Below are 27,964 nucleotides of genomic sequence, written 5' to 3'. Positions count from 1 at the left end.
AACATAGAAACATTACAGGAAGAATGTCCTATGATCTGACAAGACCCCTTGCAGATACCCATCAGGAGGGTTGTTCTCATTTTGTCAACCAGAAATTCTTTGAACTATTTTATGAGTTTACTTCAGAAACAAGTATTAAAATTGTTTATTTTGAGTTTCTTAAATAAATTCAGATGTAAGGTTTCACTATTTTACCCATTTTTTAAAAAAACAAGCTCTCTTTAAGAGGATTGATTTCTCTCATAATGAATTTCAATGATTGGTTATACACCCCACCCCTTTTTTGCAGTCCGCAGCTGCCACTAGTAAATATATTGACCATGTTGCCTTACCACATGTCAGCCCGGTCCGGTTAACCCAGGGTACTCCTCTTCTGCAGTAGGAATAGACCATTCTGACATTTTCTTTTTGTATTGTATTTTTAAACAGGTTAACACTGGCTGAATACCATGAACAGGAGGAAATCTTTAAACTTCGGCTAGGTCATCTCAAAAAGGTAAATGCAGTATACCCTAGTATTTATGTAGTGCCATTGTCATTTTTTCTTTGTTTGTGACACCCCACACACCTCTGTCTTTCACAACTACTTGAGTTATTCTACTCTAATTTGTATTTTTTCTGCATTCACCCATACCCTTTCCACGTCACTATAGGTTTTCCCCATCCTACTTCTCTTTAACCCTCTTACTTTTGTGTGTGGTGCTATTCTCACATACTAATTGATGTATACTGCAGTTCGGTCCTGCATATATATATATATATATATATATATATATATAGTGTTGCTGAATGTCCTGCATCCTACAGCACTTTTGGCCAGTAGAACTTTCATAGCAAGTGATAACTTTGTCAACTGTGGATGCTAATAGTTTGAACATTGTTGACTGGCCAGTGACAGATCTGGAGGCAGGATCTGTATTATGATAAATGTCAATGCACAAATTTAACCCAATGGGATATCCCCTGATCATTAGTTAATTCCTCACACTGTTCTTCACAGCTTGGGTTGCCGCTATGGTGCACTTAGGTGGTTTCGCTGTTAACTGTGCTTGTTTTATGCTTCCAGTACCAAGCCCAAATGCTTTAAATGGGACTCCAAATATGTACTCAAAATATCCATATAATCCAGATCTGCAGCTGGCAAATTTTGGTTAAATATTAGGATCTGATCCACAAGCCTTTAAAATGTCACTGGAGCTCTGTGTAGCCCAAATGGAAACACTTTAAAATGAAACAGGCCAAAAACTGCCAAATATACCTTTGTGAAATTTAGGGTGCTGATGCATTTGTCTGACCCCAGTAACTCAATGAAATCATCCACTGTGGGCATAGAATATGCATCAAAAGTAGATACCTCTTTAACTCATTGAAAATCGATGCAAAAATCGGTGGTTCTATTCCCTAGGTATCAGGCTAGATCTGGGAACATTTCAGCAGTACCTTTCTGTGCCAGTATGTGGCACTGTTTAACACCACACTGATGCTGTTCCACTTCGGAAATGTGTGAAGCCTATATAGGTGCCATATAGGTGCCATTCCCACTGGCTGACATCAGTCCCTTCTTTCTGCACCACCAGACGCGAATCCAGATCTCTCTCTCATCTCTCAAAGACACTTACCTTGATATTTTCTCCAAATTGAACAGTGTGCATGCAGTGTCTCCAGAAAGCAACCGGTTTTAAGTGCTGTAGGGAGTATTGCAAATAAATATCTGTGACAGATCATCATCAGGTGTGCCTAAGGTAGATTCACGGCTCCAAGGCCTGCAATGACTGTACTTCGATGAACCCAAAGACCATCCGAGACCATGAGTCGAAACTTTACATGTGCAAGCTCAAGTAGATTCGTCAATGAGACTAATCTAAGTTGTGGTCCAAGTGGAAGGTTAGGTCCTGGTAACATTCCCCTCAGGAGTTGTCGAAGCCGCTTCAGAGGCCAGTCATTGTCATGATCCAAATTGTCCGGTACGTCCAAAAAGAAGAACAAGACATTGAAGAGCGACTAGGCCCCCTCTCACCACTTGAATTTTCCTGAGATGGGGCTGGAGGGGGGCCGCGGCTATCAGTCTCAACCCTGAGTTGCTGTTCGACTTCAGAGACTATCCCGGATCTGGTTCTTGCACAACCTGAGTTTCTGGGGCCGTCTGCCACTCCACAACAGAATGAAGAGCCCTGCATAGCCATGTTCCGGCTCTTCGGATCCTTGCTGAGACTCTCTGGCTCAAATTCAGACCCCAGGGAGCCGAGAGGCCTTCATTCTGGAGTACTCCGGCGTGTTCACCCACGGCGCCAGTTGGTCCCTCTGAGCCTGTCACAACGCCTCCGGTCCAGGCCTTGCCTCCGGTGCCATCGCTCACACCAGGCCCCAGGCCTTACACGCCTGTACCGAATCCATTGACGCTGGATGAGGAGATCCCCAGATGCTCTCTGACTTGGAGTCAACGATGGGCCAACCTCGAACTAAGCTGAGCCCAATGACAGCTGAGGTTCCACTTCCTCCCCTTGATCTGCTGCCTCCACAAAGAAGACCAATAGTCGAATACTTTATTTCGGTCACTAGAACCATAAAAGCAAATACATAAAATACATCATTACAAACCAACCATATGCTCCAAATTACAAGGTTAAAACAGCAAAGTTAAAAAGGAATATAAAAATCACGACATGACCCTCCCCAAGGTAGTATACAAATAACTATTCACATGCCTCTCTGTACAGTATAAAGTGCATATCCAACAGAGTTTCACCCGTCCACTTTAATAATAAAGTGCAAGTGCGGTAAACCGATCTACATTAAAACAAAATAAAAGGCATGGGACCAAAAATAAAATCGCAGCACTTTGCAACAAATCAAGAAACGTACAGCATGCTAAAGCCAGTTTTTCTGGTTGCGTCCAAACCTTCCAGCCCAAGATGGTAAAGGACTGCAGGTTCACTTGATACCACGTGACCAGTACACTCAAGTGCTAAAGTGGGTGAGCCCGATATTTCCTAGTCACTCGCACTGCTATTAAAAATCTGCTCAAGCAAAAAACCATTAGCTTGCTTGTTTCAAAGCTCAGTATACAGAAGGCATGGAAATAATGCCGGAACCCTAGATTCTGGCAATATGGTTTCAACCACTTGCCTCTAGCACATTTCTACAGCGGGCAGCTAAACATGCGCAATAGTTTCCTCCCAATCCAAACAAACAGGACGAAACCTTTTGGTCCGGCACTCCCCATTCTATTTACACGTATAGCTTTTCAATGCCAGGGTACCAACCTTAAACTTAATGAGATGTCTTCTGGCACAGTAAGGATTAACCTCATCAAGGTATACTTCAAATAGCGGATGTGGTTTTTTGATCAGAAACCTGCCAGTGAGGCTATCTCTGTCCAAACCCCAATGATATTCAGCTTTGACAATCCCTACAAAATCATTTCTTGGACCACATGGACCACATGGCTTCCAGCCACAGAATATGAAGCCATTTTGTAACGTGCAACAACCACGGGTTAGTCAAATTCCTATCCAATTGTAACCAATTCCCTGAGTCCCTGTCCAAAGGATTCCAGCTCCAGCATAGACCAAACCCTGATTCAATAAGCTAGGGTCTCAGTATTGCCAGATCATCAGTCCGGCTAAAGGCCAGATCAAAGTATACAGGGATGAGCAGGGTGGACTGGGGTAAAGAAAAAAATGATCCAATAGAATGATTTTCCCTGACAAAAAGTGGAGCTGAAGGGGCTCTGCCCTGTATAATGCAGCCAACTTAGCTGCAGCCCTATTTACTCGATATACTTCCTTCCAATAGTAGCTGTTTTGTGTACAATAGTGGTCTTACTCTTCTCTGTATGTGCAGACCACGTTAGGAAATGGTGCACTTCTTCAAGCAGTGTACCCCTAAGTGATCAATTTTTGCAGAATGATCTACGCGGACGCATAGTCATGTATTTTGTTTTCTGTGTGTTAATCTCAAGCCCCCTTAACCCGTTCGCTGCGTGCGTTGGCCACCGCCGCCGTGAGCACTACCTCCGTAGTGCTGCGCACATCCGTTGGCCAACGCGGCCCCACCGTTGCACGGAAACGCCCGCACCGCGGTGGATTTTACGCCGCGGTTAACTGGTTAAAGTACAGAAATCTTGAAATGTGTTTAATAGTTTCTTGATTCCAACTGGGGTTCTTGTGATAAGCAGAGTATCGTCTGCAGACAGCAGTCCGGGGATAGACACTCCGCCAAGTTTGGCGGCAACGTCGTTACAATAATTTACGTGGCTAAATGCATAATTTAAATGCAGGGAAAAAAGCGTTGGCGGGAGGATGCGCCCCTTTCAAACTCCTCTCGAGACGCTTATCCTATCTGATAGAGACATCTAGCTGCAGATTCCTTACCTTTGAATTTTCCAGGTAGACTGTATCCGGAAGGTTTTGCTTCTAGCAATACCCTTACGACTCTGTAGGTGGCGTCAACGCTGTTGCCCCTGTTGTGACATCTGCGCCATCTAAAGAGGCATCAGCTCGGCGCGCTGACATTAAGTCCGGGTTGAGTTCCACTATGCCGAATTCTGCGAAGTGACAGAGAAACTGCGCAAAGCTACACGGAATTCCGCGAGTGGTGGAGTGGGTTACCTCACGGAGTTTACACTGATTTTTAGTGCCAGGTGTTTGTCCCGCACTGTGCAATAGGGCACTGCTTCTTTCTGCCACTCAAGTTGAAGTTCTACTCGAGCGGCAACCTCGTCTGTGCAAATGTAAGCTCTCTCAAAGTGGTCTAGCATTGGATTTTCCTTGCTCATGCTCGCCAACTTACCGTTGAGTGAGGACAAAACTCTGCTATGCAGAGTTTTTTTAACTCTGCGGATTGCGAAAAACTCTGCAATCTCCGCGAATGGAGCTGAGTTCACCACACAGACTTAGCTGACATCAGTTCTTTTCTTTCCGCGCCAGCTAGTGCAGATCCGTGTAGAGAACTACACTCTGTCACCTTTTGACAGGCTTTTTTCAACTTTTTGTCGAACATTTTTGGTGTAAGTTTTTTCAACATGTCGAAGAAGGGGACGTGGCTTAAGCCATGCAGCAAGATGGCCACCATTTAGGTGAGCTCTGCCGGTCGAGCCACTATTCCGGCAATTATCCTGACTATTAGGGACGATCCCTTATCACATTTTCACTCATCGTACTGGGGTAGTGCCTGCGATCCCGATATCGCAAAATAAGCGAAGCTCACCGTTGCTGCCAAGTGGGAGATCGACTGCCCGAAACTGGCGGCTGCGCTGATGTTGGGACCGCGGCGCTCCCGTAGATGCTGGCCGTGTGGTGACTGACCACGGGGGCAGCCCGTGCCAGCTGACAGACCCCATATCTAAGCTGTGGGGACCAACTTGGGCTTCGCCGGAAGGGTGATGTCCCAGACCCGATTCATCAGGACCCATCCACATTTCATCGAGGTCACAGATGCAGCCTAGAGTTCAGCCGGGCCCGGTGCGAGCGGGTGACAGCGAGTTGCCTCAGAGACGGGCCGGCCGAGGGAGTCGCGCTTGCACCTCGGAGACATCCAGGACACCGCGCCTCGGCGTATGCGCTCTGCGGCACTGTTGGTGGGATCGGAGAGTAGCTGATGACCGGTGGAGCCCGTGCTTTCCGGCTGGAGCTGTGATCTGTGCTCCGGGCCACCGTCTGTGCACCGGAGAAAACCGGGATGGCCAATTTATCTGTGGGACTTGCATAACGGACAGGTTGGTGCGCTGCCCTGAACCCCCGCCTCACCACCTGGTACATCTGCTAGCCGGTGTGACTTTATGGACGCTGAGAGGCCTTAGGCAAATAAATCTCATTCACCCACAAACCCTGCGTGAGGCTATCAAGACATTAGCATGTGAGCTCTTAAATATCGCCTTCAAAAATCTTTCTATGTCATAGATTGGACCCCCTCATTTTCACTCGGGGATAATCGCTACCTGGCACGCGCATCAGACGGCAACCGGCTGCGACCTGTACTGATATTTGCGAGGCTGTGTCCTGGGGCAAATACCACCCATTGCTACGACATACTTGGGGGTTCAACACAACAAAGGACACATTAAGGTTTTGCATCAGGCTGATTGGTGGAAATGTAAAATTGCATTGAAACTGGTGTCGCACTTGCGTAGGAGCACAAGTCGACCACCTTTCCTCAAGGGAGTTCAGACAGCCTGTAGTCGTCGTACGCCAACTTCACATGGTAATGCTATCATTAAACTAAACACACGATCCCTGACACACTCCAGCAGTCACCATTACATACAGTAATGGGGAAAACAGACACCAAACAAATGAACAGTTCATTTGATAATAGAAGATCCACCCATACTGCTGAAACCGAAGGGTGTCATGACACGGAAGCGACTACGAACAATCCTCCAAACACACAAGATGATGACATACGTAGCATTTTACTGGAGGTCAGAACCAGTCTCAAGACAATAGACGACAAACTAGACAAATTCACCACCCAACTTGATCAAGTCAGGAGCCGCGTGGGCACTCATGAGGCGCGTTTAGGCCAGCTAGAAAATAGGGTATCAGATGCTCATGACTTCCAGGTAGAATGAAAAGAGCACCTATTACACATGGAGAAGGTCTTCAATGTAATAAAAATAAAGAATGAAGACCTTGAAGCACGATCAAGGAGGAACAATATACGCATCCTTGGTGTTCCCTAGACCGCCGCAATCACACAAATGGAAATGTTTATAGTGGATCTCTTGCACGAACTATTTGGCCAAGACCTATCATGTTTCTTCATTGTGGAGAGAGCACCTCGGACTCTGGCCCCCCAGACCTCCAGTGGGTGCCACCCCAAGGCCTATTATAGCACGTCTGCTAAATTACAGAGATGCGATCCCGAGGAAATCCAGTGAAATGGATTACATTATTCTACACTCCTCCACCAGGGAGGAAGGGTCCCAGGGAAAGTTTAACAACCACCTACCAGATTTAATCCCCAATTCTACTAGTACTCATTACAAACAAACCTGGTAGTCATAAAAACGGAAGGGGAGCAAGAACCAATTAATTACAACAAACGAGTGCAAACACCCAGCAAATATACACAGTGTAAAAGAGCAAAATATGAGTAAAGGACCATGACGAAATAGTCGGATTTCCATCAACTACTAAGAGATGTCAGTGTCATCACTTGGACATCCTTCCTTCCTACCACAGCACCTCTTAATAATAGAGGGGGATCATGTGGTTCAGATTTCGTGCAGGCGATTTAAATCTCGACAAGAGGAAGTATAGAAAAGGAGAGTGAAAAAGATTGACCAATTTAGTCACCTACTTTAAGATTGCAAGCAAAGGATATCTATTGCTTGGGTGATGGATAGTATTGGTGCATTGCGAGTGAAAATTAAAAAGCATACGGGAGAGAAAACTACCTTTATTACAATATCTCTACCAATCCTAATAAAATAGTGCAAAAGCGGCTTTCAACAAATAGGCCACTTTTCAAAATGGTCACCCACAGTACAGGCTGCCAGGCACGAATTTGGGCCTGTTAAGCGACTACTCCAGAAATGTGGCACATCATATGGACTCTTCTACCCTACAAAACTGAAAATCACACATGAGGGCGTACCGCACTATTTCACTGATGCGAAGTCCGTGCTTAAATTTGCTAAGCACATTGATAAATCGAAGCACAAGTCTTCAGCGGCAATTAACCGCAATACTTCCGGAGGCATATCTTAGTAATAATGACTGATCCATGTGGTTAACTGAACATTATGTGATGAATAGGGTTCAGACTTCGATATTTGTTATTCAGGTAACAAACATGAGGGTGGTGGCGGGACTCGACCTGCCATACTATAGGCTATGGCCTAGAGGAACCAGTGGTGCAGTTCCCTTTAAAATCCCTGTGAAGCTCAGCCACCCTTCCGGAAGGTTGGGCAGTTCGCCGGCGACCCTATTGCCCCCAGGAGAACTTCCTTTGAGCACTACTAATGTTTACTGTTTTGGTTATGGGTGGGGGTGGACTATAATACTCTACCTATTTGGGGGATTAGTGTGGGTGGGGGGTGGAGGGGTTGTTCTAAAGTTTTTGTTGGTTCATGCAGAGGCACAAAAGCAACATTATTATGTACTAATCGAGGTTCTATACCACAGCTTAGGTCCCTTATCTACACGACAATGGTTGCAATATGCATGACAATGCTCTGATACACTGAGACAGTTGACTCTCATTTCACTGACACTTAAAATATAGCCAATACCTCTACATTTGATCATTGACCGTGCAGGATGACGACATACAATTTTTTAACTTGGAATATTTGTGGCCTTAACAATCACAGGAAGGCACAACTTGTCCATGCTTCCCTAGCCAGACAACAGGTTGACATATGTTTCCTCCAGGAAACCCACTTAAATTCTGCGGATACACACAGACTGAAACACAAGCATTGGGGTGAATGTCATTCTTCTGCATATTCCAATTACGCGAGGGGAGTGGCAATTCTGATATACCAGGGGATCGACTGGACCCTGACGCAGTCAAATATAGACTCAGAGGGGAGATATTTTATTTTAATGGGATCTTTAGGTGGTACACATATAGTTATGATTGCCATATATGGGCCAAATGTGGACAGCCCACACTTCTTTCATGCTCTGTGGGCAAGAGCTGGTGCTATGGGATGTGATACGGTGAGGTGATTTTAATGCAAAACTTTGTGATGGCCTAGATAGATTGGGCGCGGCCCGTGCTCTTCACCCTCTCTCATGTCATGCACTCAACTCGATCATAACAGACGGTCACTGGACAGATATATGGATGAGACTGAACCCACAAAAACGGGAGGAAACTTTTATCTCTTCACAACATAACTCCTGGTCCAGACTGGACCGCTGGCTGGTTTCCGGAGATGTAGCAACATGGACAGTCGCCGCACAGCACCTACCATGGTCCCTGAAATTAAAGAGGACATTGTTGAGTATTACTCCCTAAATCAGGGAGCAGTTTCAGCTTCCTCCGTCTTATGGGAAGCATTTAAAGTTGCTATAAGAGGGAAGTGTGTAGCTCGCCAGGCGGGGTGTTGAAAGCCTTACGTGGCTCACTTCAGAAACTAGAAGCTGAATTTAGAACACTTGAACTCCAATAATACGACACTAGCAAAGCCTCACTCCTGACGCCTATCAGATGTCAGAATTTGAAGAAGAATCAAATAGGGAATTCAAATTCCACGGGAAGTTTGCCACAGCAAGGCGTTACGGAGAAGGCGACAGACCCGGCAAAACACTCGCAAACATACTCAAGCCGTTGTGCAGCTCTCCATATATAAAGGAACTCATAGACGATGACGAGGGCCCCAAAGAAATACACAATCACTTCACCGAATTCTATACCTCATTATATACCTCCAAAACACCACAGGTTGATAACAAATTAACTGCTTATTTAGACTCTGGAGCTTTTATGGCTCAGCAACGCCCACAGGGAATATTTAGATGAGCCGTTTACCGTAGACGATATAAACCAAGTGATTAACAGTCTCCCCACGGATAAAGCTCCACGCCTTGATGGCCTAACGACCGCCTTCAATACAAATTACACTATGCTCCTAGCCCCTCATCTCATGGCAATGTACTCAGAATCCATAGAGAGGGGATCACTCCCCCCACCTACCAGGGAGGCAATCATTTTAACACTACATAAACCAGGCAAACCCCCAAATAAGTGCGACTCCTACAGACCCCTTTCGCTTATCAATATAGATAACAATATTTATGCAGAGGTTCTCGCGAACCGGCTGCAGCCTCTATTACCACTTACAGCTCGGCCCGATCAATCCGGGTTTATACCTGGGCGCTCCACATCACACACTCTAAGAACCTTTTTCTCCATTATACATCAGTTGGACTCCCAAGACCCATGCCTTAGCGGTGTTTCGTGACGCAACCAAGGCGTTTGACTCACTTGAATGGCCATACCTCTTCACCATTCTTGCCAGACTTGGACTAAGCCCCCTATTCATGAGACAGATTAGGCTTTTGTATTCCAGCCCCACCGCCAGATTATGTGCCAATGGATTAACGTCAGCCCCATTTGCTATCACGTGTGGCACCAGGCAGGCGTGCCCGCTGTTGCACCTCCTGTTTGCAATTGCCATGGAACCCCTTGCAGCAAGAATTAGGCAACACCATAAAACACGTGGATTTGACATCTCCACCAGATATATTAATATATCGTTATATGCTGACGACATCACTCTTTATCTCAGAGATGCACCCAGTCCTCCTTGAACTCACCATATTTGGAGGTCTTTCCGTTATCCACATCAATTGGTCCAAATCCTACTTGCTTCCGCTCTCTGATGCAACTGTCCCCATTGAGTTATACTACCCTATCCAGTTGGCAAACAGTTCGGTGCATTACTTAGGCATATGGCTTAGCACTAATGTTCAAGAACTCTGGGACATGAACTTTGGCCGTACACTAACATGGCTAGAAGATAAGACTGTCATCTAGTCTAAACTCCCCATCTCTCTAGCCAGATGCATTGCTATCTCTAAATTGATGGTCTTACCTAAACTGTCATATTTATTTGTCAATTTATTGCTACAATTCACTCAAGCCTTCCTGAAAACTCTTAGATCTCTAATGAGCTCACTCATGTGGGCTGGGAAACAGCCACGTATAGCCTGGGAAGTTCTCACGCTCCTATTAACCCAAGGCGGACTGGACGTGCCTGACCTTGCCCTATATGCCTTTTGTGCACAGGCACAATTTCTCTATTACTAGATCTTCCCCACCCCCTTTAAACCCCATGTGGCAACTGAAACGGACATTGAGGCTCCAAGGCCCTTAGCAGTAGCACTATACCGTTCTCATAAACGCCAACACACTATCAAAATCACTGCAGATACTACTCTGGGCCTGTGATGTACTGTGCCCTGGAGCAAGACATCCGATTTTATACACAGCATCTATAGCACTCGCGCAGAATCCACAGATAACCATGCTGCAGAACAAAGGTAATTATTCGCGCCCGCTCAAGTTAGGATGGGGCACTTTTGCTGATCTTTATCCCAACAACCACTTCTTGACTTCCCCTGAGGCAGCCTCCGGGAATACTCCTAGATTTTCTGACTTATTGCTATAGTATCAGAAGCACATGCTGCAAGCTCCACAATCCATTTCCCTCCCCGCCAACTCCCCTTCCTGCCCTTGAGTCAATACTCACAAACCCATCACCCAGCAATCAATCGCCTATATAGGTCAGTGCAACGCTCATCCCCAGTCATTCAACCGAAGGCATTAGAGAGCTGGAATGAGGAGCTAGTAGACACCGTTTCAGACGAACAATTGAACTTTTGTTGTAGACAATTGGAAATGCTCTATCCCAATTATAATTTGCGCCTTACATCGTATTTATAGAACCCCTATACAACTTAAGCGCATGGGTATACGCCAAGATGCACACTGCTGGCGCTGCAATGCGCCAAACGCTACATTCCTCCTACATTCCGCTACATTCCTCCACGCTACATTCCTCCACATCGCAATCTGTTGCCAGTCTCTTGGCTCTGCCCAGGTCCCGGATAGCTGGAAGCTTGCGGTAATTTCTCCGCCGCTGAAGAAGGAATCGCTGGACCCCTTGTGTCCAGCAAATTACAGACTATCTCATTGCTCCCCTTTCCGATTAAAATCTTGGAAAAGCTGGTTACAAGACATCTGTCCAGTTTTTTGGAGACTAATGGTTGTCTGGATGCGGCGCAGTTTGGTTTTAGACCAGTCCATGGAACTGAATCAGCTTTGGTAACTGTCTTGAATGACCTTCGTTCGCGTGCCGACCAAGGTCGAGCAGCATTTTTAGTGCTGCTCGACATGTCGGCAGCGTTCGATACGGTCAGCCATGCCATCTTGATCAGGAGATTGGAGGAGGCCGGAGTGTCGGGCCTGGCCCTGGATTGGCTGGTTTCATACCTCGCCAACAGACATCAGGTAGTTGCCCTGCCTCCCTTCAAGTCTACCATCAAAAGGGTTGAGCAGGGCGTACCCCAGGGCTCGGCCGTCAGTCCCATTCTTTTTAACCTCTACCTCCGCCCCCTGATCAAGCTAATTAAATCTTTTGGCATTGCAGTCACCAATTACGCCGATGACACACAACGTATCTTCTCTTTTGAGGGTAAGAATGCAGTGTCACAGGAGACCTTCCATCATTGTATGGTCACTACGGCGGAATGGCTGGGCAACAACTGTTTACAGTTCAACAGCTCTAAAACCGAGTAACTGCACTGCTTGGCAGACTGTATCCTTCGACCTTTACCACAAGATTTTTGGCCCCCTTCCTTTCAGGGCGCGGTAGCGGCGGCAGACTCCGTTCGAAACCTGGGAGTGACGATGGAACCCAATTTACAACTGGATGGTTTTGTAAATAAAACAGTGTCCACCTGTATGGTGCTGCTGCGCACCCTGCGGAAGATCCTTCCCCTGCTCCCGGCCCATGCCAGACCAGAAGTAGTGAGTAGCATCATCTTAAGCAGACTTGATTACTGCAACGCACTGCTTCTGGGGGCTCCCGTCACCTTGTTGGGCAAACTGCAGTGGGTACAGAATTTTGCCGCTAAGTTGGCACTCTCCCGCCGGCGCCTCTACTCTTCTTCATCAGCACTCAAGGATCTTTATTGGCTGCCTATTTCCCAACGTGTTGAATGTAAAGCTCTGTGTTTGGTTTTTCGGGCTCTTCAAGGTCTGGGACCGATTTCTTTGCAGGAGTTGTTCTCCTGGTACACCCCTACTAGATCTCTTCGCTCCGCCTCAGCCTACCTAGTGGTAGTTCCCAAGATCCGGAGGATACGGATGGGTGGCCGTTCTTTTGGCTACACGGCATCCAGGCTGTGGAATGCAATGCCATTGTCTCTTAGAAGCTTGGGAGATCCTTCCTCTTTTAAAAAGGGACTAAAAACTCACCTCTTCCCAAGGATACTGTAATTGGCTGTTAAAGTAATGTTTTGTGTTCAGGCCTTGAAAGATTACATCGCCAGGATACCCGTCGGGTGACAGCTGCGCGTTACAAATGTGCCATACATACTTACATGGCCTGGGACTGTCCGATTGTGGGGGAATTCTGGGCAGAAATATTTAACAAACTAAATCTTAATTCTGGAAACTAGCATGACCACATCACCTAAAGTCACCTTATTGGATTACGTTAAGGAGGCCCCAATCGGCAAGTGCAGACTTCTCGCCATGCTTCTACTGCTAGCTAGGCGCAGAGTCACGATGCAGTGGGGTAAATGTAAATCCCCTGACAGCATAAACTGGGTTCTAGACGTCACTTTCTCCCATGAGCAACTAGGCATATATTGGGAACTACTACCACAAGCATCCAGGCCTAAAGACATCTGGGGCCCATTCTTTGCCTGGCTGGCTAGCCTAAACACAATTCCTACCCCTGCTGCTTCACCTGCCCGTGAAAGCATTTAAACAACAGCTAATGAGTAACAAGTACCCCTAAGTGATATTTATCATATTTGTAACGTTTCACTTCTCAAACAGATTCCTTACATCTGACAACATTATGCAAAATTGTTCATATACGCATATTGACTTTTATTGGTCAAACTGTAGAATGTCACACCATAGCATACATGGATTGTGTTGCCTCTACCTTTAATTTGTTTTTAATGTTATATAATTGTTCGTCACACTGTAACACCAGGATGTATACGTATTTACAATAATTGGTTAATTTTTTCTAAATGGCAATTAAAAAAATTATATATATATATGTTGCAGAAGACTTCGGAATCTAAGCCATGTGGTGCCTTCCACCACACCATCTCGGTAACGGATCCACACCTGCTATGTCTTTGGTTCCTGGGGCGCGACCACAACTCAGTCGTACTCCAATGGCCAGGCCATGGCTATGAAAGTTTTGAGGGAGTGGTCCCTAAAGATACTTGCGGCCTCCTATAACCACCCTTGGATCTGGACCGGCGCCCCTGCTACCTACCCCGGTGCAGACCCCTTTGCAGGCAATCCTGCCGACGCCCGCTGGCGGCAGCAGACCCATTCTTATCCCTGACGAACCAGAGCTGGATCAGCGTCTACTGATGCCAATCCCAGCGCCAATAGCACCCTTGGGCCCTAGGTTGGTTCCTAAGCCTTATTTTGAAGGGCCAGGAATGGAGGAAGATTAGGAGCGGTTGCTGGACTCTTTACACGACCAGCCAGAGCAAGAAATGGACTGGTACTAGGGAATTGGATGATTCTGGTCTGCTTTCTCCCTCTGCCGTGGCTATGGAAAAAAGAGCTTCATACTCTATGGTGGTGCGACTAAGGTCCTGGACCGTCAGAATTCTTCTGTGTCGGTCAAGACGAACATCTTGATGGAGGTCCTTCAGCCGGGTGTCTCCTCCTCGGAACCCCTCCTGCCTTTCAATAAGGCCTTGACTGATGTCCTATTGGGAACCTGGTCCAAGCCCAGCACAGGGGCTCTTGTGAATAGGACAATTGCCCACCTCCATCGCCATGCACCAGGCGACCCAAATTTCCTTATCAACTACCCTAACACCAAGAGCTTGGTGGTCCAAGCCTCTACTTTTCTGGGTGCACTCGCTCCTGCTCCCCAGGACAAGGAATCCAAGAGACTGGATAATTGGAGCAAGAACATTTTAGCTTCTGCCAGCCTTACATTGCGGTCAGTGAACACCGTATGCCTATTGGGCTGTTATTTTACCTCCCTGTAGGAAACTGTTGCCACTGGGCCCTCCTCTCTTAAGCAGTTTCAGATGGAAGAAATGCGGCAAAGATCACTATTAGTTGTGTGCTTGATACCGCGGAGTCACGGGGCAGAGTGATTTGGTCGATGCTGACTGTTCGACTCCACACCTGGCTGAGAACAACTGGCTGTTCTAGGGATGTCCAGGCTTCCCACATGGAAATGCTCTTTGATGGCCCCTGTCTCATCGGAGACAAAACAGACATGGCCCCAGAGTGCTTTAAGAGCTCACGGACTACGGCCAAGTCCTTGGGCCTCTCAGTGGCAATACGTCCCCGTCTGCTGTTCGCCCCTATCGTGGCCACAGAAGGCCGCCAGCCATACCCCAGCCACAAGACCGCAGAAGTTCAGCAACCTCTGCACTGCCGTTGGAGCAGCTCATTCTGACCCCGTGGGTCAGGCATCCAGAGGTTGGGTCAGTCTGCCCACCCCACCCCTCCAACCTCCAAGCCCTCCTTGTCCGCCCCTTCATGATCCTTGGCGACCAGTTGGTGGCAGGATCAGCCATCACCTCAACCACTGCCAAAACATCATGTAGAACAGGTGGGTTCTTCAGATAGTCTGAAGGGACTACCCCCACCCCTTCAAAACTACCCCTCCATCCATGCCTCCAGCTTACGACTGGCTGATGGAGGATCACATGGCTCTGCTTCAGGAGGAAGTCATGATACTCTTGGCCAAGGGAGCCATAGGGAGAGTTCTGGTGTCAGAAGCAGGCTGTAGTTTCTATTCCTGCTACTTTCTGGTCCTGGAGAAGGAATAGGGCCTGCACCCTATCCTAGATCTGCGAGCCCTCAACTACTTCCTCAAAAAGGAAAAGTCAAATCATATCGTTTCTGGACTCCAAACTAGAAACAATCCAATGCTAAGCCTTTCTCTCAGCGGTTGGTGCTGGCAATCTCAGGAAAACGGTCCGTTTCAATAAGGAGGTGCAAATCTCTCCTAGGTATGTGCTTCTCTGCAATAGACTTCATGCCTTTGGCCAGGCTCCAGAAGTAGCACTCCTTGTATTCAGTACAGAAGAGCCTCTAAGGCTCCTTCCCTCTGTGCCTCTAGCGTGGTGAAACAATTTATGAAGGGTCTTTCCGCACCTTCTCTCCAGTGCGAGCACCCCCTAGGGTTGGAAACTTCACATGGTTCTTCCACAATTATGAAACAGCCATTTGAGCTGATTAACAAAGCTGAATTAAAATTCTTGACATGCCTCCTGGCTCTCACTTCAGCAAGGAGAGTGAGTGAAGTGCAGGTATTCACCATCAAAACAAGCATATATCCAGTTAAAGGAGAATTTCGTGATTCAGAGACCTAATCCTACCGTTATCCCTAAAGTTCCAGCTCAGTTTCATCTTAATGAGCCAGTTATACTCCGATCATTCTTCCCGAACCCATCAACACCAGCGGAGCAGGCATTGCATACGCATGATGTCAATTGAAGTTTCAAATTCTACCTGCAAAGAACAAAAGACATTTGAAAGACTGATCAATTACTTGTGGCTTACGGCCAAGCAACCAAAGTAACTGCAATCCCGAAAGCTACAATTGCCAGATGGGTTTCTGCAACAATTCAGTTTTGTCACAATTCGGCCATAAGGCCTTTGACCAAAGACTAAAGCTCATTCCACCATATCAGTATCCACGTCAGCAGCCCTTTTCACTGGGGTGACACTGCAGAAGATTTGTCATGCTGCAATCTGGAGAAGTACCCATACCTTCACGCAGCACTGCTGCCTCGAATCTGCACAGTGTGGAGACGCAGTTGTCGGCCAAGCAGCACTACGTTGTCTTTTCAACTAAGGTGAGCCTCTTTCTAGCAAAGACTGTCTTTTTTGTAGTTACATACACAAATGCGAATATGATTATGTATGTATATAGTGTATGCAGTTACATAAATATATGTATATATATTTTTTATAGATATATATATATGTATACATATATGTGTATATATATATATTTTTTTCCACTAAAAAACACAGGTTTCAGGCACGTTATAGTTAGAAATTAGCATTTAAAAAACCTTAGACATTCACAGAAAAAAACATAGGTTTCAGGGGCGTTCTAGTTAGTTGGACATTTCACTCGTACAAAACCATAGAAATTCCCCGGTTTTAGTTAGTTCAGCTAACTATAACTCGCGGGCCCGCAATGCACTGCTGATGACGTCACATATTACTTCACTCATGATATGGTCAGTGACATCACTGATTACATCATACAGTGAATGTGTGTTTTTGTGAAATTTAAATGTTTTATTTATGTATATGTCGAGGTCGATGGAAGAATAAGTGGGTATATAAGTGTCTAAATGGATGATTTTGTTTGTATGAAACTGCTTGTATAACTGACCGATTAAGTGTATCTTAGTGAATACATGGGTTAGTGAGTAATCTTTAACTGTGTAAATATTTGTATCAGTCTCTCATTTAGTGTATAAGTGGCAGCATGGGTTGGTGAGTAGCTACATGAGTGTCTATAGGGGTTATCAGTATGAGTGTCTGTGTGCTTCTTTGGGGTTATTACTTTCCGCATAGATACATGAATGAGTGTGTCACTGTATGTGTTGAAGACAGTATGGGTGGATGAGTGTGTGTATGGGTGTGTTGGTGAGTTAATGACTGTCTCAGTAGTGTCTTTATGAGTAACTATATATGTTTTTAAACTAGTGAGTATTGGTGTATGTAAGTGAGTATATGTGAGTGAAAGATTGGAAGAGTTGCTGTATAAATGAGTATTTGTTTCTATAAGTGATTGTTTAAGAGAGTAAGTATGTGTTAGTTTCTGTAGAAGTAAGTGTAGTGGTGTGTGTATAACTGCATAAGCAAGTAAATGGATGTTTGATACTTTATTTGCATGTGTGACTGTGAGTAACTATGTATGAGTGGTGCTGTGTAAGTGTATGTATAGGCGTATGAGTACATATGTTGAGTGAGTGCATGTCTGAGTGACTGTATAGGACTTTTGGTGAATGAGTGGATGTGTGTGTGTGTGTGTGTGTGTGTGTGTGTGTGTGTAGATCTTGGAATTAGTGAATGGGTATGTTGTAACTGGTATTGGTGTGACCATTGCTTTGAAAATGGAATTTTGTATTTTAGAGTGATTGTATCAAAGGTTCTATTAGGGTGAGAACAGGTCTGCCACTCATCATAGATGACATCTATCACAAGGATGATGTCATCAGTGATGTCATTTGAGATGTCATGAGTGATGTCACTGATCATCTCATGAGTGATGTAATATGTGACGTCATCAGCAGTGCAGTGCTGAGCAGGCCTAGGGGGTCAGGGTGTTTCTACACTGCCCCCTTTTCTTGTTTTGCACGTTTTTTTACTGTTTTCTTGTGCCTCGGTTCTACCGAGGCACAAAATTGGCTGCCAACACTTCCTGGGTTGGAGTGTTGACAGCCAATTAGCATAAAGCTTGTGGTCTCGAGGGTGCGCAGATACTCTGTGCCTCTAAATATCGAAACTTTTATTTTTGATATTCTCAGCAACTACTGAACGGATTTACACCATTTAAAAAAAAAAAGGATACTTTCCGAAGCAAGCACTACCTTTTTGCCAAATTTAGTGTGATTCGGTTCAGCAGTTTCGGCTGTAGCCGTGTCTAAAGTTTGCTATGGGAAATGCATTTTTCGACCTCTATTTTTTACATTTCTTAGGAACTACTGAACGGATTTACACAATTTAACAAAAATAGTTCTTTCTGAAACAAGGGCTACCTTTTTGCCAAATTGGTGTAATTCCGTTCAGCAATTCAGGCTGCAGCCGTGTCTAAAGTTTTCTGTGGGAATTAACATGGAGAAAACACGTTTTGGGACCCCCTTTTTTCTCGGCCTCCTGCTTGCTGAATCAGCCGGAAACTTTCAAGATAGGAACTGACCGGAGCGGGCCATAAGTTTTGAAAATTTCACGAAGATTCGTCAACCGGCGCCAAAGTTATTGGGAAAAGAAAAATTGCTTTTTGAATAGAAACAAGGTTCTAACTATAACTACCTACTGGCGATCGCCAGTAGGTAATATACATTTATATATGTTAATGGGTATACATAGTCAGGTATACCGATGTATTAAGTTGTTTTTTATTGCATTTCTTTGCTTTTCTGCAAAGCGAAATATTTTATAAATGTTCTGTGGGAATAGATGTCTACAATTCTACAGCAGTTATATGTACTAGGTATTTGTATTGTCCCTGAATCTTTATGTAAGTTGTCTCATATTCTTTATTCTAGAATATGTAAAATTGATTATGGCTTCTTGAGTCCAGATATGTAACATCACCTAAGCATTACAAGGGCATACGAACATCTACATGTGTATCTGTGGTGTTATTACTGGCAATGGTTGCCTACTTTAGATATCTCCCACCATCTGCTGCAGACAACATGATCTTTGATGTCACTGCTTGCTGTTCTGATTTAGGCATGTAAATCCATGAAAGATACCCCAATACTGTATAAGAAAATAAGTTACTTACCTGTTACTACGGTATCCAGTATTGGTAGCTTTCATAGATTCACATACAACCCTCATCGTAGAGGATTCCCTCTGTTGTTTTATAAGGTACTTAGTTCCTACTTATGCTTTGAAAATCTGAGGGCAACTGCCTCTGCTAGGAGGGTCCTGACAGCTGATTGGCTATTATTACTTTTGGTCCTTTTTATTTTTTAAAGGACATAGATAGGCTATTAAAGACATGGCCTAGGGCCATTATAGCCTATGGTATTTCTTAACTACTGCTTGCTTATATTACTGTGGGACTCCCATCTCGACGGCGGGGGATGATTCGAGCATGTGAATCTATGAAAGATTCCAATACTGTATAACAGTAGTTACAGGTAAGTAACTTATTTTATTAAGGTTTAATGTCATTATTTTAGATCAGATAGTTTTTCCTACGAATTGGTGCTACGGCAACCAGCACCACCTACAGGAACACTATAGGTGATGAAACCTCTTTCACTTGGATTCTAAATAATACATTTCTTTTTTAGGCAGTGTCTACCAGACAGTGCAAGCTGTCTGGTTGTGAAATATATATTCTGGGCTTACTGCCTGCCCATTGATTACCATTGGTTGGCTTTACTGTTAACTCTTATTTATCCAGTATTGGGGTATCTTTCATAGATTCACATGCCTGAATCGTTCCCCGTCGTCGAGGCGGGAGTCCCACGGTAAAAATATATACAATAGCAGTGCCTAAAAATTCTTGTAGTAGGCTGGAAAAGCCTAAAGGCCTAACTAGGCCTCAAAACTTAGCAGCCTATCATTATGTAAAAAGACCTGAAATAGTAGCCTCAGCCAATCAGCTGTCCTCGCCCTCTAGAACCTTCCCAGCCCAGGCAGTTCTCCTCAGATTTTCACCGCACTTCGTGTGTAAGGGAGTCTCCCGGAGTGCCTACTCAGTTTTTTTGCTTTTTTCCTCAGGAAAATGTCTGAAAAGAAGGCTCTTTTCAAGGCTTGTGGAACCTGCTTTAAGAAGAGGGTCCATGTGGATGACCAGCACTCTGACTGCATTTATTGTCTGCACCCATCACATGTTGTGAAGGACTGTAGAATTTGCCGTACCTTCCCTTCAAAAACAATCAGGGATAGGGAGGCAAGGGTTCTTTTGTGGTTGAAATCTTCTTCCACTGATGATGAGGACAAGGCCTCTACCTCCAGCAAGAGAGCCAGATCCAAGGAAAGCTCTTCTCCTGAGAGAAAGAAGAAACTTAAATCCTCTCAGAGAGCCTCAGAACCCTCAAAGAGTGCATCTTCTCCTCGGACGACAACTGTGAGTACAGCCCAGGCTAAAACTGTTTCTCTGGTGTCTGCTCATACTACTACTTTGACTTCTACTTCTACGGTCACCACTTCAGCTATTACCTCACCTCTGATGTCTATAAAAATTTTGTCATCATCTTTGAAGTCTTCAACGACGAAAACGAAGTTACCAACTGTCCCGTCGTCGACGTCTCCGTCGACGACGGCCCCGTCTACCAAAACTTCCGGTCCATCGCCGACAATCCCGTCGACGAAACCATCATCGTCGTCGACGAAGATCTCGTCGACGAAGTCACCAACGACGCTCTCGTCGACGAAGGACCCGTCGACGAAGACACCATCGACGACCTCGTCGACGAAGGGCCCGTCGACGAAGACACCATCGACGGCCTCGTCGACGAAAGGCCCGTCGACGAAGACACCATCGACGGCCTCGTCGACGAAGGACTCGTCGACGAAGACCCCATCGACGGCCTCGTCGACGAAGGACTCGTCGACGAAGACCCCATCGACGGCCTCGTCGACGAAGGGTTCATCGACGCAGACACCATTGACAACGGACAAGCCATCGACGGTTCCGTCGTCGGACAATCCGATTACAATGGCTTCATCGTCATCGACGACAGCAGTGGCATCTGCTCATCCGTTGCCCAGTTCAAATGAAAACGTATCAGCGAGATTATTCCCACATTTCTCCGCTTTTACCATCACATATTTTGGAGACATACATGGAGGTAGATTCAGATAACGGTGAGGAGGATGAGGGTCCTTTTGGGGTTGCCCGTCACCCGTCTCAATTGAATATCGAATATCAGGAGGACGATGAAGATGATGACCAGGGTCATTATGAACATGAGGATTTCTCGACGCCATATCAATCACCCCATGCCAGACCTCACCAATCGGAGACCACTACTCAATTGCCATCTACTTTAGTTCAGGATTTACAAGCAATGTTGGCCGACTATCGCCAGAGATTTCCTCCAACTCCGGTTGCACCTGTAGTGCCGGCTACCCCAGTTAACTTGCCAAGGCCTTTGTCACCGCGGACATCATTGTCTCCAAGACAAGATACTGGTCCAGCACCTCAACATGACACGGATACTTCTTCTCATGATGACAATGATGACAGGGAAGAGGGCGAATTGCCAGATAATACACCTATAGATCCATGGGAGGATTAAGTAATTCCTATGCCTTCACCGCCTGCCCTTCAGATTCTCCGCCGAGGATATCGGCGGCTTTCATAATATTATGCAACATGCGGCAAATAGATTTGAATTGACCGTCACAGTGGAGCAGTCTGACTGCTTTTTGCATGACTTTAAAGAGGGATATCGCAGACTTACCAGAGCTATCCCCATTATTGAATATATATGGAAGGAAGGCCTCAACATCATGAAAACGCCTGCTTCCATTCCTGCAGTCCTTCCACGAATAGAGAAAAAGTATCGAGCACCATCAGATACTCCATCTTGTTTAATAGGTCACCCTCGACCAGACTCTGTCATATCACAGGCTGCACAGCAGAAGTCCAAGAATCCTTCTGTTCCCATTTCCACACCACTTGACAAGGAAGGCAGGAGACTGGATGCCATTGGAAAGAAGTTATCTGCAAATGCAGCAGCCTCCATTAAAGCTGCTAATTCGTTAGCTATCTTGGCCCGTTACGATAGGCAGATGTGGTCCGATCTGTCTGAATACCTTGAGTTGATCCCTGAGGATCAGCAACAAGAGGTGCGCAGGATTGTACTGGAGGGAGAAAGGGCAGCTTCGGAAATCATTGATTGCGCCCTTAATATTTCTAACACCAACTTCAGACAATTGGCAGGTGCAGCAGTACTTAGGCGTCAAGGTTGGCTCCGCGCTACCACCTTCAGGCCTGAGGTCCTAACAAAAATCTTGGACATGGCGTATGATGGAGATTCACTTTTTGGTAAACACATCGATGACGCTTTGCTGGCAATAAAGACAGATACAGAAACAGCTAAATCCCTTGGTACCCTACAATACAAGAGGGGATCCTTTAGAGGAGCAAGAGGCCGTGGTTACTCCTCCAGGGGGAACTATTCCAACCAGCAAAACCGCCAATACCAATCTCAATACAAACAACCGTACTATCAAAGCTCTTACAGACAGCCTGCTTCTGGATCTTTCTCTCGTCAGGGAGGGAAACGACGCTCAAACAATCAAGGGCGTGATTCCAACAAGCGCCAATGAGCTTTGCCGGACGTCAGCCATTCATCCTCCCCTTCCCGTGGGCGCCAAAATTTCCGCCTTTTACCAACAATGGCGGACAATAACTTCGGATCAGTGGGTCCTGGATCTTGTCAGGAACGGACACACTCTGGAGTTTTTACAGAAGCCACCAACAACGCCGCCCAGGGGTCCCCCTCCCCCTCGTCTTCACTTACTCTTCAAAGAAGCCTTAAAGATGCTACACAAGAATGCAATAGAACGAGTTCCTCCTTCTCAGAAAGGGAAAGGGTTTTATTCTCGCTTCGTCCTCGTGGAGAAAACTTCAGAAGAGTGGCGTCCAATATTAGAGCTGCGCAAACTCAACAAATATCTAAAGAAACAGAGTTTTCGCATGGTAACGTTGATGGACATTCTGAATTGTCTCGACAAAGGGGACTTTATGGCTTCTCTGGATCTGCAAGACGCCTACTTCCACATCCCTATTCACCCAAAACACCGCAAATACCTAAGGTTTCAGGTGGCTGGCGTCCACTTCCAGTTCAAAGTACTTCCATTTTGCCTCAAATCGGCCCCCAGGATCTTCACCAAATGTTTAGCCCCAGTGGCAGCAATGTTGAGGTCACAGGGAATGCAAGTCTTCCCATACCTCGATGACTGGCTGTTAAAAGGACCATCGAGAAACTCCACAATGGAAGCAGTCAGGAGTTCCCTCTCCCTCTTTTCGAATCTGGGTCTGACTCTCAATTCGAGCAAATCTCAGCTTCAACCTCGTCAGGAGTTGACTTTTCTGGGAGCGGTCTTGAACACACGCCAGTGCAAGGCGTTCTTGACTCAGGAGCGGCAGAACAAACTGTTGAACCTAGCAAAACAAATCTTTGCAAGAAGGTCACTTTCAGTTCGGACATTTGCTTCCCTTCTAGGGATGTGCTCCTCTGCAATCAGCCTCATCCCTATGGCGAGACTCAGAATGAGACCGTTACAGGAGGAGTTACTTCGTCAGTGGAGGCAAGTCGACGGATCGTTCGACCGCATCAAAGTGACTACCAGAATGAAGCAAGCCCTTCTTTGGTGGTCGAAGGCGCCCAATTTGTCACCAGGCCTCACCTTTCTACAAGACATTCCAGAGTTCACCCTGACTACGGACGCTTCTATGGAAGGTTGGGGAGGCCACCTCCAGGACCTTCAGATCCAGGGACGATGGCCTCGTCGGTACCGACAGAAACACATCAACAGCCTAGAGCTGAGGGCCATTTTTCTGTCCCTGCAAGCCTTCCTTCCCAGGATTGCGAATTCGTCCGTGCTGGTGCGTACGGACAATACCACCAGCATGTACTATATCAACAAACAGGGAGGAACGAAATCTCTCACCCTGTCGCTAGAGGCTCAGGAGATGTGGGAATGGGCCATACGCCACGGCATATCCCTCAGAGCAGAACATGTGCAAGGCGTCCAGAACTCTCTCGCCGACAACCTCAGCAGAGCTTTCACGAGCTGTCACGAATGGGAGCTCGAACAACATCAAGTAGAAAGGATCTTTCAAACTTGGGGAACACCAACGCTGGATTTGTTCGCCACGCAGCAGAACAGCAAATGCATGTTTTATGCCAGCAGGTTTCCTCAACCGAAGTCCAGGGGAAATGCCCTTTTGATGAGATGGTCCGGAATCTTTGCGTACGCTTATCCTCCGATTCCGCTCATTCCGAAGGTATTGCAAAAGATGAAGAGGGAACATTGCACTCTCATCCTCATTGCTCCCCGTTGGCCACGGCAGTTTTGGTTTCAGGAGCTCCTTCTACTATCTCAGCAGCCTCCACTTCGTCTCAAACCGACAGTGTCGATGTTAACAAGGGAGGGAGGCCAGATCCAACATCCGGATCCTCAATCACTGCACTTGCACGCTTGGCTCCTGATTTCCTAGAGTTCAAGGATCTTAACATCTCCTCAGACTGCAGGGCGATCTTATCGCAAGCCCGTGCTCAAAGTACCATCAAGACCTATCGTTTTAAGTGGAAACGATTCTGCTCATGGTGTGAAGAGAATAATGTTCATCCACTTCAAGCTCCTCCGGAAGCCATCCTTCCATATCTGCTCTCTTTAGCTAGGGCTGGCCTGGTTTTTTCGTCCATTAAGGTGCATCTGGCGACGATATCCAGGTTCAGGAAGAGTTCCAACAAACCATCCTTATGTTCCTCATCTTTAATCAAACAATTCCTTAAGGGGCTATTCCGAGCTTTTCCACCAGTTCGTCCCCCTCCTCCTGAGTGGGATCTTAATATTGTTCTTTCTCAACTTCTAAAAAGACCTTTTGAACCTATTCATAGGGCGGATCTAAAGTTTCTAACTTGGAAAGTGGCTATCTTACTGGCTCTCACTTCAGCCCGCAGAGTCAGTGAGATACAGGCCTTCACTGTTACACTGCCTTTCTTACAATTCTCTAAAGACTTTGTGACACTTAGGACTAACCCAAGATTCATTCCAAAAGTACCAACTCAATTCCACATCAATCAACCGGTAAAACTCAAAAAAAAATTCCCGGATCCTAGGACTTCAGCGGAGAAGGTTTTACATTCTCTGGATGTGAAACGGTGCCTGAAGTTTTATCTTCAAAAAACAAAGGACATCCGCAAATCTGATCAACTTTTTGTTGCTTATGGTCAAGCCACCTTGGGTCAAGCTGTAACAAAGGCAACTATAGCTAGATGGTTGTCTTCTACGATTGTCTTCTGTCATGACAAAGCCAACAAACCTTTAACAAGAAAGGTCAAAGCGCATTCCACCAGAACAATGTCAGCGTCAACGGCCCTTTTCGCTGGAGTGACGCTGGAGAACATTTGCCGAACTGCTACGTGGAAAAGTGTGCACACTTTTACCAAACATTACTGTTTGCAGTCGGCAGTTCATGATGATACAGCAGTTGGAGAAGCGGTGCTGCAGCATCTTCTTCACTAAGGTTAGACTTTTTACAGTCTTTTCTTCTTCATTTGCCTATTTTGAGCATATGTTTCATTATGATGTTTTAGCGTTTTTAAATGCTGTAATGTATATAATGTACTTATGAAGGTTTTGATGCATATGTTATGTCAACAAGTTTGTGCTCTATTACCTTCCTGGTTGTGTGGGGATGTATATGGTTTATTTTGTCTCCCACCTTCCTCTAACGACAGACATGATGTCACTGCTTGCTACTCTGATTCAGGCATGTGAATCGATGAAAGATACCCCAATACTGGGTAAGAAAACAAGTTACTTACCAGTAACTACGGTTATCCAGTATTGGTATCTTTCATAGATTCACATGCACCCACCCTCCTCCCCGGCATGGCAGTTCTGTTTTATGGATACTCATTCTCACTTGTGCTGGGAAAATCTGAGGAGAACTGCCTGGGCTGGGAAGGTTCTAGAGGGTGAGGACAGCTGATTGGCTGAGGCTACTATATCAGGTCTTTTTACATAATGATGTAGATAGGCTGCTAAGTTTTGAGGCCTAGTTAGGCCTTTAGGCTTTTCCAGCCTACTACAAGAATTTTTAGGCACTGCTATTGTATATATTTTTACCGTGGGACTCCCGCCTCGACGACGGGGATTGATTCAGGCATGTGAATCTATGAAAGATACCAATACTGGATAACCGTAGTTACAGGTAAGTAACTTGTTTTCTTTCTTGCTTTTCTACCGGGTGGCTTTCCTTGTTTAAGTTTGTTCATCCTTTGTTTGTCCTATCTTTTGATTGTCTAGCTTCTATGCTTTGTCTGCTTTCTTTCGTGGAGCTACTTTTTTGTCTTTGGTTACGCGCTCCATGTAAAAGTGCATGTGTTTCCGGTGGCCATCTGTGTTATCCTTTCCCACGCCCCCCCATACCAAATAGCTCTCTAGCCCATGCATTTGTCTGCCCCCCCCTGCACTTGATTTGCACTCTCACCTGTGTGCTCCTCCCTGTGATCCATGTTGATCTCTTTCATCAATGTGTTTCTCCCTTTGCCTTTGTGTTCTCCCGCTCATACTGCTTCACTCCCCGCCCGCCATGTTGCTTCATCCCCCAACCAGCTCCCGCAAACTGCTCATCGTTTTTTTTTAAGCAGTATTGTGCTACGTTTTTATTAAAAACTCTTTTGTGCTACTTTTTTTGATTTGTATGTTTATTCCTCTATTGTGCACCAGCAAATAAAAAGAAGAAAATAAACCTGGGTTTTGTAGGCTCCTGGATGCGTGTAAAATACATGCACATGACTGACAGACAAAATATTGTGGGCCTGTCATTGCGTACTTTTTTTTTTTAAGCCATAGTGCACAGCAAATTCAATGCTGTAGAGCATAGATGAGATCTATTGGCTTTGCCTGAGCTTGTTGTTTCTGTCTTGTCATGCACCAGAAGATTTAAACTGTACCAGAGATACAAAAGGCCCATTTATTACAGTCTGGAAAACTTTCACTGAAGAGTGAACGATATCTTAAAATATTTTTGCAATAGATCAATACTAACAATAATATATATATAAGCATATTTATTCGATTCACAGAATCATCAAAGAATTTAAAACATTAAATTTCCGTTTAAAAAGTATGTAAAAAGCAATAATCCATCTTCATTTCAGTTGACAAGCAATATCTAAAGTGCAATTTTACAATTTTTAGCAGCATATACATTAGATTTGTTAAAGTGCATAGTGCCTATCATTACAACGTCTAAGGTGCAATTTTATAGTTTTAGCAGCATGTGCGAAGTTTTGTGTAGCGCATAATACTCGGCAATTACTACTCCAAGTCAAACGTAAATAATAATTTCAGAAACAATAACGACATTTTGATTATATAAAGTGCGAATGCCACACACAAATATGCCATTAATAATTAATTTAACAATCGAAAACAAAAATATTTCATTGGCATTATAAATAAATACTAAAATAAGAAGTGACAATCTTTATGTAGAGTCATAGAGCCGAGTATTATCCTTTTTCCATTGTTTATATTAAAACTTCAAGCCTCGCTTTAATCTAATAAAGTTTGCTGCCAGTAAGAATCTACTCGTTCTAAAGACAATCCACTTAGAGGTGTCTGTCTTTAAAATGTGTAACATTTTAATGTATTTCCTGATGCACAAATTCCTACCCTTGGTATATCATATAACGGACAAAAAAATAGTACATGGGCTAGATCCTCTACTTTTCCTAGAGAGCAGAGGTTGCATATAGAATCATTATTCTCACCATCCTTTTTCCCCCCATCTAGATGTCAACGCCTTAACTTGCAACGT

General features: G+C 45.3%; 1 protein-coding gene across 2 annotated transcripts in view; it reads left to right on the top strand.

Annotated features, from left to right (window-relative positions):
* The window catches only part of TLK2 (tousled like kinase 2), a 1,564,653-nt gene that overhangs the window by 939,643 nt on the left and 597,046 nt on the right, over positions 1-27,964 (top strand). For both annotated transcript variants that reach the window (XM_078645098.1, XM_078645097.1), the window contains one exon: positions 430-496. In XM_078645098.1, the coding sequence (XP_078501224.1) occupies positions 430-496 (67 nt within the window). The remainder of the gene's footprint in view (positions 1-429; positions 497-27,964) is intronic.

The sequence above is a fragment of the Lissotriton helveticus genome, chromosome 5_1 (assembly GCF_964261635.1).
Source record: "Lissotriton helveticus chromosome 5_1, aLisHel1.1, whole genome shotgun sequence".
Taxonomy (NCBI): domain Eukaryota; kingdom Metazoa; phylum Chordata; class Amphibia; order Caudata; family Salamandridae; genus Lissotriton; species Lissotriton helveticus.
This window is presented reverse-complemented; position numbering and strand designations above follow the sequence as displayed.